General features: G+C 53.6%; 4 protein-coding genes across 4 annotated transcripts; 2 read left to right on the top strand and 2 right to left on the bottom strand.

Moving 5' to 3' along the window:
• Positions 1-67: 67 nt before the first annotated feature.
• Positions 68-2,617, top strand: TRIVIDRAFT_83845 (uncharacterized protein; the record flags this gene model as incomplete). The annotated part of the gene is made up of 3 exons (XM_014101503.1): positions 68-571; positions 841-1,830; positions 1,902-2,617. 2 exons carry the CDS (start codon positions 146-148, stop codon positions 1,381-1,383), a joined length of 969 nt encoding a protein of 322 aa, XP_013956978.1.
• Positions 1,704-2,422, bottom strand: TRIVIDRAFT_137621 (uncharacterized protein; the record flags this gene model as incomplete). The annotated part of the gene is made up of 2 exons (XM_014101504.1): positions 1,704-1,830; positions 1,902-2,422. Coding segments are annotated over 2 exons (648 nt in total), but the record flags the coding sequence as incomplete, so codon positions are not given.
• An 823-nt stretch (positions 2,618-3,440) lies between the features above and the next one.
• TRIVIDRAFT_53952 (glycoside hydrolase family 13 protein) lies at positions 3,441-4,971 on the top strand (the record flags this gene model as incomplete). The annotated part of the gene is made up of 3 exons (XM_014101502.1): positions 3,441-3,699; positions 3,766-3,875; positions 3,949-4,971. The coding sequence occupies 3 exons, from the start codon at positions 3,441-3,443 to the stop codon at positions 4,969-4,971; spliced, it is 1,392 nt and encodes a 463-aa protein (XP_013956977.1).
• Positions 4,972-5,589: 618 nt separating this feature from the next.
• TRIVIDRAFT_150797 (putative histidine kinase/response regulator) lies at positions 5,590-9,457 on the bottom strand (the record flags this gene model as incomplete). Its single annotated transcript, XM_014101501.1, has 4 exons — positions 5,590-6,096; positions 6,145-6,277; positions 6,360-8,147; positions 8,391-9,457. 4 exons carry the CDS (start codon positions 9,455-9,457, stop codon positions 5,590-5,592), a joined length of 3,495 nt encoding a protein of 1,164 aa, XP_013956976.1.
• Between the last annotated feature and the right edge of the window lie 3,257 nt (positions 9,458-12,714).

Here is a 12,714-nt window from a genome sequence, read left to right as displayed (position 1 = left end):
GATATTTCTTCCAGATTTGCTCAAAAGACATGACGACAAAAAGCCTCGACGACGCTTGAGCAATTGACTCGATTCGCAATGAGTAGCTGATCCAGCCGAACCAATTTGAACATACATTGCCAAGAGCACACTCACAAAAAAAGACATGGCCCCCAGACTATCTGCGGCTTCCACGCCGCTGGCCCCCGTGGTTGATGCGTGTCTTGCCCAGTCCTGCAAGTCAAAGTCAGCGCCGTTCGTGCGAAGCTTCAGCTCGACACCGTGTCAACAGAAGATGAGCCGGGCTCGACAGCAGATGTTTCAATGGCTCAAGGGCAGGGAAGGCTCAGAGTTTGCCGACCCCAGAGGAGGCCCGAGGTATTTAGGGCCGCTGCAGGACCAGCCATTTCCTTTAAACCCGCTGTTTCGAAGCCAGCCGGTGCTGGATGAGCAGACGAGAGAGCTGATCTGGGACAAGGTCATGGGGAGAGGAGAGTCATTAAAGGCAGTTTCAGCAGAGATGGGCGTCGATGTCAGGAGGGTAGCGGCTGTTGTGAGACTGAAGGAGGTGGAGAAGCAATGGCAGAGAGAGGTGAGCTTTACAATTTCCTGACCTCCCCCCTTTTCTTTCTTTAGGCATTTTTCTCCCGGTTCGATCTCCCAAGAGAGACAGAGAGTTGTGTGCATTTTGCGTGATGAGACAATTTCAAAAATTCGATTAGTCTTGAAGACTTATTTTCATGGTTAAAAACGATTATACATGTTCTGATAACACACCGACCTCTGCATTCTTTTTATTACAATCTATCAGCCATACTATATTCTGCTATACAGCTGTGCTAACCGGTCAAATGAAAACAGGGGAAAAAACTGGCGATTCCCTATGCCAAAGCCGTCATGAGCATGCTTCCCAAGACGTCTTACCGCGAGGGCGAGAAGAACCTGCCGCACGAGCCTGTCAACGAGATTCACGTCCACAAGCTGACGATGCAGCAACTGTTCGTGCCGGTATCAGAGTCACGGCACTTTACCCGAGAAGACGCTGCCAAGGCCTTCCACGACACCATGCTGTGTGTTGATGCGCGATCACCACAGCCTGAGCTCATCAAGATGGAGCGGGAGATTCTGGAGGGCAAGTCCCGGCAAGAAAGCCTTGCCAAATTCAAGGAGGCGACGCAGAAAGAGGAAGATAAGGTGGCGAGACGCATTGCGCAGGAGCAACAGCGAGAGGAGAAGGCGACGACGAGAGTGACAACGGACCGCTACGAGTTTCGGTTCAAGGAAATCAATGCAGATGATGTGGGACGAAATGGCCGGTCAAGAAAGGGCACCGGCTGGAGATATGGAGCACCGTTTGATGATCGCAAGCGTGGTCTGGTCAAGATTCCTACGTCTGTGCCGTAGGTTCTGTGGCTATAGACTTGCATGAATGACAGGCGGGAGGGAGCGGCATTTGAAATGACATCGAAACGACTTTGAAAGGAAATGGATTTGATTGAAAAAAGAGATTAAGACGAAGCTGTATTACTAACATACATACATGTAAGCATACACCACACGAACCATGTATAATAACCAATGTATACCATTACTGTATACTATATATATATATATATCCAACGCAAAACATGCTATTCATCATGACACGTCTAATTCATTTGTCAATACAGTAGGATCAACGTCTATAGTGCGGAATGGCAACAAAAGGGGAATGCCTAGTTGGCAACAAGGAGCTTCTGTCGAATGCAGGCAATGGTCTCGGATGAGAGTTTACACTCTTTCACAATGTACTCCTCAGCAGAGCCCCATTCCTCACGGATCATGGCAAGCGTAGCCATCATACTCTCAGGCCTGTTGCACAGTTGTCAGTCGCCACTAATAATAGGAGATGTTGGTGGAGAGAAAACAGAAAATGAGCTCACGTTGAACTCAGCATCCTCTCGGCGCCGTCCGGATTCCCTTCAAAAGCAGGCATCGCCAGCAACCGCTTCACAAGTGCGGGTTTCGCATCCTTCAGCCCTTCGGAGGTAAGGCCGTACTCTGTTGCTACGTTCTCGTCCGGGATGCCGCACAGACTCAGTATCAGGGCACATAGGATGCCGGTGCGATCCTTGCCCGCAGTGCAGTGTACCAGAATGGGCTTCTCTGCAGACGGGTCCCACTCGTCGGACGAGAGGTACGTCAACACGGTGGCAAACGCCGGTGCGCCAGCTTTTAGGATGGAGCGGTAGGCGTTGACGAAGCCGCGGACGGGATGGGTTGAGGCGTACTGATGGAAGCGGACGGCGACGGCCTCGGGACCGTAGTCGGTGTCGGCGAAGACGGGGGCGTGGACGCGGCGCGGGCCTCCGGGCCACTGCTCGGCAAAGGCTGGATCTGAGACGCCAGTGGAGTGGGTGACCTCGAGGCCCGAGCGGAGGTCAAAGACGGTGTCGATGTTGAGGGCGACGAGCTCTGGAGATGCCGAGGTTGGGGGCGCGGCAGAACGAAGGACGAGGCGGGGGCGGAAGCGGGATGGTGAGGCGATGGAGATGTCGCGGAGGTTAGGGATGGGCGGCTTGGACATGGCGGACGAGTTTTTTTTTACTTATGCGGCCAGATTGCAAGCTGTTTTGTTTTGGGAGGACTTGGTGTTAGTTGATGGTGATGCCGATATCTGGTGGTTTAGCATGCAAGCTCGGCGCAAGAGGCTTAGTGCCCGCAAGCTCGGATCGGTAGGTGGTGATTGCGGATTCTGCCGGCAGTTCTGAAACCTCGGGCGGTCTGTGTCTCAAGAGAACGTGGCAATCTCCCTCGCGGCTTTGCCCCTCCACTCAGCTTCAGTCTCCAGCTTGGGCGAGACCCCCGCAATTCCAATCCGACGCCACCGGCCTGGTGCGAGTCGCCAATAGATGTGCCGAAACCGACAAACCGCAGGGATTCGATGGCCCGGGACTGGATGGCGCCAAACAGAGCAATAATCACTAGCATGTGGTTAGCATATGGTTTCCGGGCTTTCTCCTCTGCTGCTTCGCTCGACTTGACCGCGCTACCTGCTCCATGAATCTCGCTTTTGCTTTTGCCATGAGTAAAGCCCCCGGATATACTATGTCACAGGACGGCTATTTCATACGGGCTCTGGCGAATAGACTTGTGGATGCCGTCCCATTCGGCCCTTTTGTCGGGGGCGTGTTTGACGGGTGACTTAGCAGATCTGGGATCAGCGGCATGGCATGCCTATAACAGGAGGTCTGTAAGTGGTGCGGCTTCTTTCTTGTCAGGCGTGGATATTGACGTTTTGCGGAGTGGATGTAGTCGTTTATGCGCCGTGCCATCGTTTCGTTCGAAAGGGGGAAGCGCGTGATGGTCACATACAAGTATATATAACCAACAATCGGCTCTTTGTTCTTGAGCAGTTGCTAGAAGCAGCTTGACTACGACTTCCACAGGCTTGGCCTTGACATTTCAAGTAACTGCCAAAGATGAAGCTTCATCTCACTTTGCCGCTGCTCTTGCAGCTTTCTCTCCCGGTCCTTTCCGCAGACACGGCGGCCTGGAGGTCTCGTACCATTTACTTTGCCCTTACGGACCGCATTGCTCGCGGAGCGGATGATGCGGGGGGCAGTGCATGCGGAAACCTGGGAGACTACTGCGGTGGTACGTTTCAAGGTTTGGAGGGCAAGTTGGACTACATCAAGGGCATGGGATTTGACGCCATCTGGATCACGCCTGTTGTCACGAGTGAGTGAATCTGACAGCCTCACGCACCATATACTGAATGAACATCTAATATCCATGTCTTGATAGACAGTGACAAGGGCTACCATGGTTATTGGGCTGAAAATATCGATTCTATCAACTCTCATTATGGCTCTGCAGACGATTTAAAGAGTCTCGTTGATGCCGCACACAGCAAAGTATGCCTATCATACAACCCCTATCCTACATGCCTCTGCTCCTCGTGCGTCGTGCTAAATTAAGTGGAAATAGGGCTTCTACATGATGGTAGACGTGGTCGCCAATCACATGGGATATGCCAACATCTCCGATGATCTCCCCACTCCCCTGAACGAAAACTCGTCGTATCACCCAGAGTGTGACATCGACTACAACAACCAGACCAGTGTCGAGAACTGTTGGATCAGCGGCCTCCCGGATCTCAACACTCAGAGCCCTACCATCCGCAGCCTCTACCAGGATTGGGTCTCCAACCTCGTTTCGACTTATGGCTTCGACGGCGTCCGCATCGACACTGTCAAGCACGTTGAAAAAGACTACTGGCCCGGCTTTGTCAATGCCACCGGCGTCTACTGCATCGGTGAGGTCTTTGACGGAGACCCAAACTTTATGTTGCCCTACGCCAGCCTCATGCCAGGCCTTCTCAACTATGCCATCTATTACCCCATGACTCGCTTTTTCCTGCAGCAGGGCTCCTCACAGGACATGGTCAACATGCATGATCAGATTGGCGCTTCGTTCCCGGATCCGACTGCGCTGGGCACTTTTGTCGATAATCACGACAACCCTCGCTTCCTCAGCATCAAGAACGACACGTCTCTGCTCAAGAACGCTTTGACTTACACCATCCTCTCGCGGGGCATCCCCATTGTCTACTACGGTACCGAGCAGGCCTATTCAGGGAGCAACGACCCCGCCAATAGAGAGGACCTCTGGCGCAGCGGCTTCAACACCCAGACCGACATGTACGACACCATCTCCAAGCTCACCTTTGCCAAGCACGCCGTCGGGGGCCTTGCCGACAATGACCACAAGCACTTGTATGTGGCCGGCGCGGCATATGCTTTCAGCCGTGCTGGCGGCAAGATGGTGGCCCTTACGACCAACAGCGGCAGCGGCAGCTCGGCCCAGCACTGCTTCGGCACGCAGGTTCCTAATGGCCAGTGGCAGAATGTGTTTGATGAGGGCAAGGGCCCGACGTATTCCGCAGATGGCAACGGGCAGCTGTGCTTGAATGTGTCGAATGGCGAGCCTATTGTGCTGCTGTCTTCATGATTGCACGTGCACCCATCAGAACATGCATATATGAGTTATTTATCAGAACTAGAACTGGACGATTTCATTATGAGTAAAGCAATACTAGTATTCCCTAACCGCACGAACCGAACCGAAAAAAAAAAAAAGAAAGAAGAAGCAAGATTATAGAATAGCATAACATCGTCATAATTCCTCTTATGTCCCGTATACTCCTCGTGTCGCCCTAAGTGTGTGTATCTATTGCAACTCTGTTGGCAAAGTAAAGCATGCTGATCGTTTTGCTATCGTGTTTGACAAAGATTTTGTCCGATTCAAATGTCGTATGCTTTTGGTAAGAATTTTTTTTTGCTTTTCTGTTGAAATTTGCCCGAGTATCAACAGTCGTGTAACTGTGCGTTCAGATGAACGAAAAAACGATGAAAAAATGAAACGATCCCTTCCAGAACCCATCCCTTTTAGCCGGCGTGGCCTGTGAACCTGTTTTTGCCCTATGACACCCTGAATGATTTCCTCTCTGAAGTAGGAAAGATTAGAAGAAATCAAATCTGAAACGAAAAGAAGAAAAAGGAAATGCAAATTAGTAAAAAAGAAGAAGTCAAATAAAAGAGGTCGTCGAAGAATGGAGCAAAAACTGCTCTAGGCCATATGAGTCCCGTTCTTGGTCACCACCACCAAGGGCTCCTCGGGAAGCAGTCCCCTGGACCGGAGAATCATGCCCAGCTCCTTAAGCTTGACGGGCTTGGTCAGGAACAGGTCAACGCCGCTGCCAAAGGCCTCCTGCTGGGCGCTCTCCGAGGCAAGGCCCGTGAGGGCGAAGATGATGGCGGGCTTGATCTGGTTGTCGCGCTCGTAGGCACGGATGCGGCGCGTAGCCTCAAAGCCGTCCATGATGGGCATCGACACGTCCATGAAAATGTACTTGCAGTGTTTCGGGTTTAGCTTGTAGGCGCTCAGGGCCTCGGCGCCGTTGGTGGCCGTGTGGTAGGGGCGGCCGAGCTTCTTCATGTAGATGGAGAGAATGTCGAGGTTGATGCTGTTGTCCTCGACGAGGAGGAACTCTGGCGCGGTGATTGCATCGCACGGGGCTTCGGGGGCTGCTGGCATCTCGGCCTTGACGGGCTTCTCGTTCTCGGAAAGGAGGCTCTGCAGCGCTTGGAGACGCGGGGTCGGTGCTGGCAACTGGGTCTTGACGCCGCTGAGGATGTCGGGGACGACGGGGAGGAATTCCTGGCGAGGAGTGATGGGGGATAGAGGCATTGACTTCATCTCGCGGCCGCGCCTGAATGCCATTGCCACCGCTTTGGCGACTTTACGGGGTCCCATGCTAAAACAAGTAGGAGAGGCAAGTTAGCCATGGTGGAAAGAAAAAAGGGTGGGAAGGCTATAGCACAAGGGATATTACTTACGGCTGAGCAACGAATTCAAAGATCCGATGCGCCTTCACCCGCTCAAACTGCGCTGCGCTCTTGTATGCCACCAGAGTGTTTTTGCACAGTACCACACAAGGCGGTCCCTGCATGAGATTCTCCAGCGGAGAGCTGGCGAGCGTGTCTTCGATCCAGATGACGCAGTCGGGCGCCTGTTGTTCGGCCTCGGCCTCGGTGATGATATTGAGGCCCAGCCAGTCGCGGCAGATTCGCTCGACCTCTGTCAACAGCTCGGTGTAGCTCCCGTCCAGCATTCGTCTCTTAGCCCGTCTGCCGATATCGAAGCCCATGAGGCGCACGCGAAGACCCGCAGCCTCGGCAACGTGCTTGTCGAGATCACCCTCGTTCTCGGCGAGTAAGGGGGTGCCGTCGGGGGGCGTCAGTGTCTGCATGAGAGGCAGCGAGACTTTGACAATGGTGCCCTCGCCGACACGGCTGTCGACATTGACGCGGCCCCGCAGCTGCGAAGTAATCTGCTTGACGAAACTGAGGCCTAGGCCGGTTCCGGGGGCGAGATGGTCCTCTTGGGAAAACGGCTTGAACAGATCGTTGCGCAGATAGTCCTCGCCAATGCCCTTGCCGGTGTCGGACACGATAATGTGGACAATGGCATCGGCGGACGACTTGCGCTTCGGCTTGGACTGGGTCAGGCGCACTTTGATGGACCCCTTTTGCGTGTACTTGAGCGAGTTACCGAGGAGGTTCATGACGATGCGTCGGATGGCACCGGGTTGCGTGTAGAATCGCCAGTTGAAGGCGTGGTCGATATCTAGAAAGACAGTCACCTCGCCCAGCGCAATCTTGCCGTTGGACCCGAGCTCCTCCATGGCCTGCATGGCGTCCAGACGGCGCATAGCCGTCCAATCCGACGAGTGCGCCGAGTTCTTGTGCTTGGCGAGCTGCAGCGCCATGTGCATAAAGTTGAAGCCAGCGTAGACGCCGTCCATGACCTCTTCGACGATTCCATCTAGCCGTATGTGCTTGTAGAGGCTGAGCATGCCTTCTTCGACTGATCTGGCCGTGCCTGGTCGCAGTCCGCGAGGCTCCGATGCTTGACCTCCTGTACGCCTCGTTTGGATAAATCTATTAACCTTGGAGTAGTCGAGGAGGTGGTCGACTGTGTCGACAAGTGTACGGCAGCAAATCTCGATGGTGTGAGCAATGTTGCCCTGGAAGACGGTCAGTTCAGTATCGCGAAGCAACTCGATGCCCAGCACGGCTCCGTGCAAGGGAGAGCGCAGTTCGTGCGACAGAGAGCTCAGGGCATCCGATTTTGCCTGGTTAGCTGCAAAAGTCTTCAGGCGGAGCGTCTCTGCAATCGCCAATATGCTCACGGCTCTCAGGAAATTCAACTCTCCTCCCACCGTAAAGATGCGTGTCGGAGTCAGGGTATAGACAAAGCCTCCGGCGCACCATCTCTGCTTTCTGGGATCCCAGACGGGGACAAAGGCAACGCTTCTGGCCTTGGGGAACACCTCCTGGATAATCTTTCCTTCGTTGTGGCGCGCCCAAGGCCGCCTCTGTCGCTTAGACTGGGAGGCGTCGTCCTGAGGGGGCAGCGGCGGATCGGGCTGAAGTGGTGAAATGGGATCCTGGGTAAGATCCGTCAACCAGCCGTCGTCGTCGGACGAGTCGCTCGACTGCAGCTCTCCGTTTACGCCAAAGTTGAAGATGTGGCCCTTGGGATACCGCTGGAGGAGCTTTGCGAGGAACTTTTGCGGCATATTGATCCTACGAAGCGAGCCATCCTCAAACTTGGACCGCCGGCTTTCGGTCGCCGCATATCCCAGCACGTGGGCTGTTGGCCACTGTTTGGCCTCGGAGTTGGTACCGTTATTAGCTCCGGGGGTGGCATCAGCTTCGCCGGGCTGAGACTCCAGCTCTCCATCTTCTTCAAAATCGCTTCCGCTGTCATCGTCGTCTTCGTCGTTATCGTCACTGCTGCTGTCAATATCTCGAAAAGAAGGGTGGCCCGAGGAGCGGCCCTTTCTCTTGCCGTATTCGCCAAACGATCCAGGGGCTGCGTCCAAGAAGAGGCACCCATCCGTCTCCAGCGACTCGCGGATTATAATGGCAGCTTCAGAAAATGTGTCCATCATTGGGTTTGGGCCTGGAACAAAGTTGTCGGCCCATTTCGTCTCTGCCGTCTGCTTCCCTGCTTGATCCTTCTTGCGATTGGGGTCGAGCCGTTCCCCATCCGGGGAAAGAGATCGCTCAGAGTTGGGGGTTGAGTGGGCTGTCGCTTCGGAAACAGGCGGCCCGTTGGCATTTTCAGCTTCTCCCTTGAGCCCTTGTCGAGCCAGAAACAAGGCATCTGGTGTCTCGGTAAACGTCTCCCTACCAGCAACGGACGCCCAGGAAGATTCGGTTGCCTTTCCTTCAACAAAGAAGCCGAGGCCTCGAATCATGCGTTCGCTGCGACGATAGGCCACCTTTGAAAAATTCGCCTCCAGATGATCCATGACGGCAACGGACAGTCTACGCATCAAATTCGAATAGTGGTCGCTCCATCTGCGATCGGGCTCGGGGCTCACGACACAGAGCACGCCAATGTTGATACCTCTCTGCGTTCGAATAGGCACAGACGCATAGAAGCGGTGTCCACCTCCAGGCCGGCAGTACGGCTTCAACTTGAAACGGTCGTCAGTGGAGAGATCCGGGACCACGAGGACCGGCAGCTGCGTTGGATCGCCATCGTTTTCGCAGTGATCAAACTGAGCTGGGTCGGTGAGGATTGCATTCTCTCGTGCCCTCTCGAGACGATCTGACTCGAGAAGGGTATACTCGCATGTGCTGTGGGCACGAGGAATGGCAGTGCCAACCATCCAAAGGCCAAGATCGGTGTCATCTGGTGAAGTGAGCAACGTCCTAGTTGCTTCAGCGACAAAATACTGATGCTCCACGTCAAAAAGTGAGATGAAGGCTCTTTCTGTGCCCGTCTGAAAGACAGCCAGCTGAGCAAGGGCGGTCAGAACCAAGTCCCGCGACGGCGTCAGCTCAGAGCTTGGCAGAGCGACGCCCGCGTTGTTCACCTTGGAATTGGACAAGAGTGTCGGGTCATATCTATTGTCAGACATTGTATTAGCCGGGGTCTCTCTCACAATCTTCGGTATTTATCAAACGATGATTTCTCAGACGATTTCAACGTCGTCTCTTGACTCAAGGGAAGGGGAAATGAGCGAAGTGAGTGGGAACTCTATCATGCCAAACTGACTTGAACGTCTCGCGCTGGCGCGTTGCTTCGGACACAGCCCTGTAATGCGGCAAAGGGCGCCCATCCATTGTCTGATGCTGCGTCTATCTGACGTGCCGATGGCGTTGTGCGGGAAAAGGCAAGTTTTTTCTTCTTCTCTTTCCCTGGAGGTCGTACAGGTTCCGCTCTAAGGTTGAAATTTTGGCCGAATGAGGGCGCGCAGCCAGGCGCTATTCCCGAGATCCCAAACGCACACCGAAAAAAAGAAAAAGAAAATAGTTGCAATAGTCCCTTGCAAAAATCAAGCTGCAATGCTACGTCGATTGTCGGGATCCACGAGACCAGAGGAGAAAGATGATGCTCTCTTGACAGCGCCCGACCCTGCCCAGTTCCCAGACCAGCGGCGTTGAGAGGGCCAGAAGATAACGGAATGCGTAGAGTCCCAGTATGATGATGGAAGGCGAGAGATGAAAAAGACGAGAGATAGAGATGATGCAGGGCAGGGCACAGGGACGGCACGGCACAAAGGATACTGTATAGGGCGGAACCTCAGGGTCAGGCGAGGTTGAAGTGCAGTACGAGGGGATCAGCGGTCGTGGTCCCGCAAAATCTCGGGCGGAGGACTGGGGCTTCGCTTCAGTCTCAAGCAGGAAAGGCTCGAACTTTGATAGATAGACAGACTACGGGTACGGCCTCGAGGTTGACGGGTGGCAAGAAGGACGAGGTCAAAGAAGGAGCAGTTGACAGGTGAAAATCAAAACAGGCCGGGACCGTAGCGGCCGGAATGGCCTAGAGCTCCCAGGAAATAGTGCCAAAGGCGGCCGAGCGGCTGTTACGGGTGTAATTTGCCCGGCCGCAGCGATTTCTCGTGGCGTTGGTGCCTTAGTCAAACATGCCACTATCGTGAGTGGAGGCGGCTTTGATTTTGGAGGGGGGACCCTGAAAAAAAAAAAGGGCAGCAGGAGCCGAAGCAGAGAGAAGAAACCCCATCTACTGTTGCTACTGCACTGTTACTGTTACTGTACGAAGCACTAGCCTGGCCACCAAAAGCCCCGAGGACGGGACTGGGCCCTGCGCGAGGCTGTGGTGGATAAGACGAACAGGCCCTTGGATCTGGACTCATGACAGCGCATGGATATCGAATCAGGAGCCCACCTGTAAGACGTAAATTGCGGAGACGGCTCCGTGGACAGACGGTATATTATTAATAAGTAGGTAGCAGAGTTGGAGAGTTGCTGCAGACACAGACACAGACACAGACACAGAGATGGAGATTTGGAGGCAGAGGCAGAGGCAGAGGCAGATGCAGATGCAGATGCAGAGCCAAATGGTAGAAACGCCCTCCCCCCTCGCATGCAATTCGTTTTCGTGCGGGACAACCCAAGACAGACAAGACAGCGCTAGTAGTGCGGCAAGTGGTCGGTTTCATTGGCTGGCAGCTGAAGCCATCGTGGGCCGGTGTAAGCTGCAAGCTGTGTTGATTTGGCGCAATGCAAGCAGCCCTTTGTTTCGCAATCAGCCGCTCAAAAGCAAATATGGAAAAAAAGGAATGGAAAGAAAAAGAAACCAAGAGGTAAAAAGAAGACAAGCAGCAGATGTATCTATACTTGGGCGTCTATGATCCTCGACAACTCTGGCGGTGAGACGGCTCACTCACAGTCTGGTATCGGTACTGTACGTGAGAGGCCGCGCCAGCCGCTCCAGCGAATGCCGATCTAGTCACCTGCGGGCGCCAAAAGAGTCTCAGAGGTCTCGAACCCGAGACAGCAGTCGGGGCTTTCTGCCAGCATAAAGTACTCGTATGTCCACCCGATATACGGAGAAGCTGACGGAGTACCGGGCAATAACAAAAGATGCATTAGCATATGCAAGGGGGAGCTGTGATTTGTTCAGACCAAGTACACGTCACATTTGTGTTTCTTACTTTTGTTATTTCCCCGGCATGGCATGCCTTTTTATTCCTCTGGCTTCTGCGACACGACACCGAAAGCTGGGATTAAACGGCTGCAAGTCTAATTGGCATGTGAAGCCTTTTAGGCGTCACCTGATATTTCGGAGGCACTTGCTTGCATGAGCAGTGGAGTATGGCAATATGGGTACATGTGCCTGATGTTGAATTGACCCGACATAGGGCCTACCAGGTAGGTACCTACCTTACCTGTACTAAGGCAGCATGCAAGAGGGTACATGTATGTACTTTTGTACGGGCGTGGTGTCTGTCTGTCTTGCCTTGTTACAACAAGCTGTAGCACGGCTTCCCAATTGCCGTCCATCGTGAAGCGATGCTAGGCGAGTATCTCGCGTGTCTCGCGTGTTTTGGATTGACTTTACAGCGCCTTCCAATCCCAATTGCTGCTGTCCCGTGACCCAGCATAGAAGCACCCAAGGAGAGAAGGACAGAAGGTGGAGAGGAGGGAAATACAGAGAGAGAACACACAACTTGAACTCTTCCATCATATCAACTTCACATCAATCTTCCGCTTCAGCTCGTTCGTTACTCGCCATCCACTCTTTCATTCATCAGCCGTTACAGTGTGGGACTCGAGGGAGAGACGACAAAACATCCAGAACAACTAGAGCTCCTCTAGGCGCTCGGCCCCACGCCGCTCCCGCTTTGGTCTTGCGACTACGACTTGCCGACGATCTTAGCCTGTCCACCCAGATGATACAATAATCAATAATCAATAGTCAAGCACTCCTTGTGTGGCGAACAAAGGCATTGACTGCTGCTGCTGTTGCTGCACTCGCACGGCAGCTCGGCCGCTGCATCCGGCATCCCCTAGTGGCATAACATACAGGGGGATCCTTTTTTCTACTTTTTTTTCCAGCTCTCTCTCTGAGAGCACATGGTATGCCGCAACGGGCTTCGCAATGATTCGTCCAATTGGGCCAAATTCAAGCTTCTGACCACAAGGTGCGGCTGGTTGTCTCACACCAACGACGCCATAGACACGGCACAACACCTCACACAAGCATGGGGGCATATCGGGACAGGACGCCATGAGCACGGTGTAAGTTCTAATATTAGCTGTCGTATACGGTGCCTCGGGTTGCACCAAGTATCACATGAATCCCAAGCTCATGCAGGGAGAAATTAAAAAAAAGAGAGAGAGAGAGAGACAGAGAGAGAGACAGAGAGAG

This window comes from Trichoderma virens (genome assembly GCF_000170995.1).
Source record: "Trichoderma virens Gv29-8 chromosome Unknown TRIVIscaffold_6, whole genome shotgun sequence".
In the NCBI taxonomy this organism is placed as follows: domain Eukaryota; kingdom Fungi; phylum Ascomycota; class Sordariomycetes; order Hypocreales; family Hypocreaceae; genus Trichoderma; species Trichoderma virens.
This window is presented reverse-complemented; position numbering and strand designations above follow the sequence as displayed.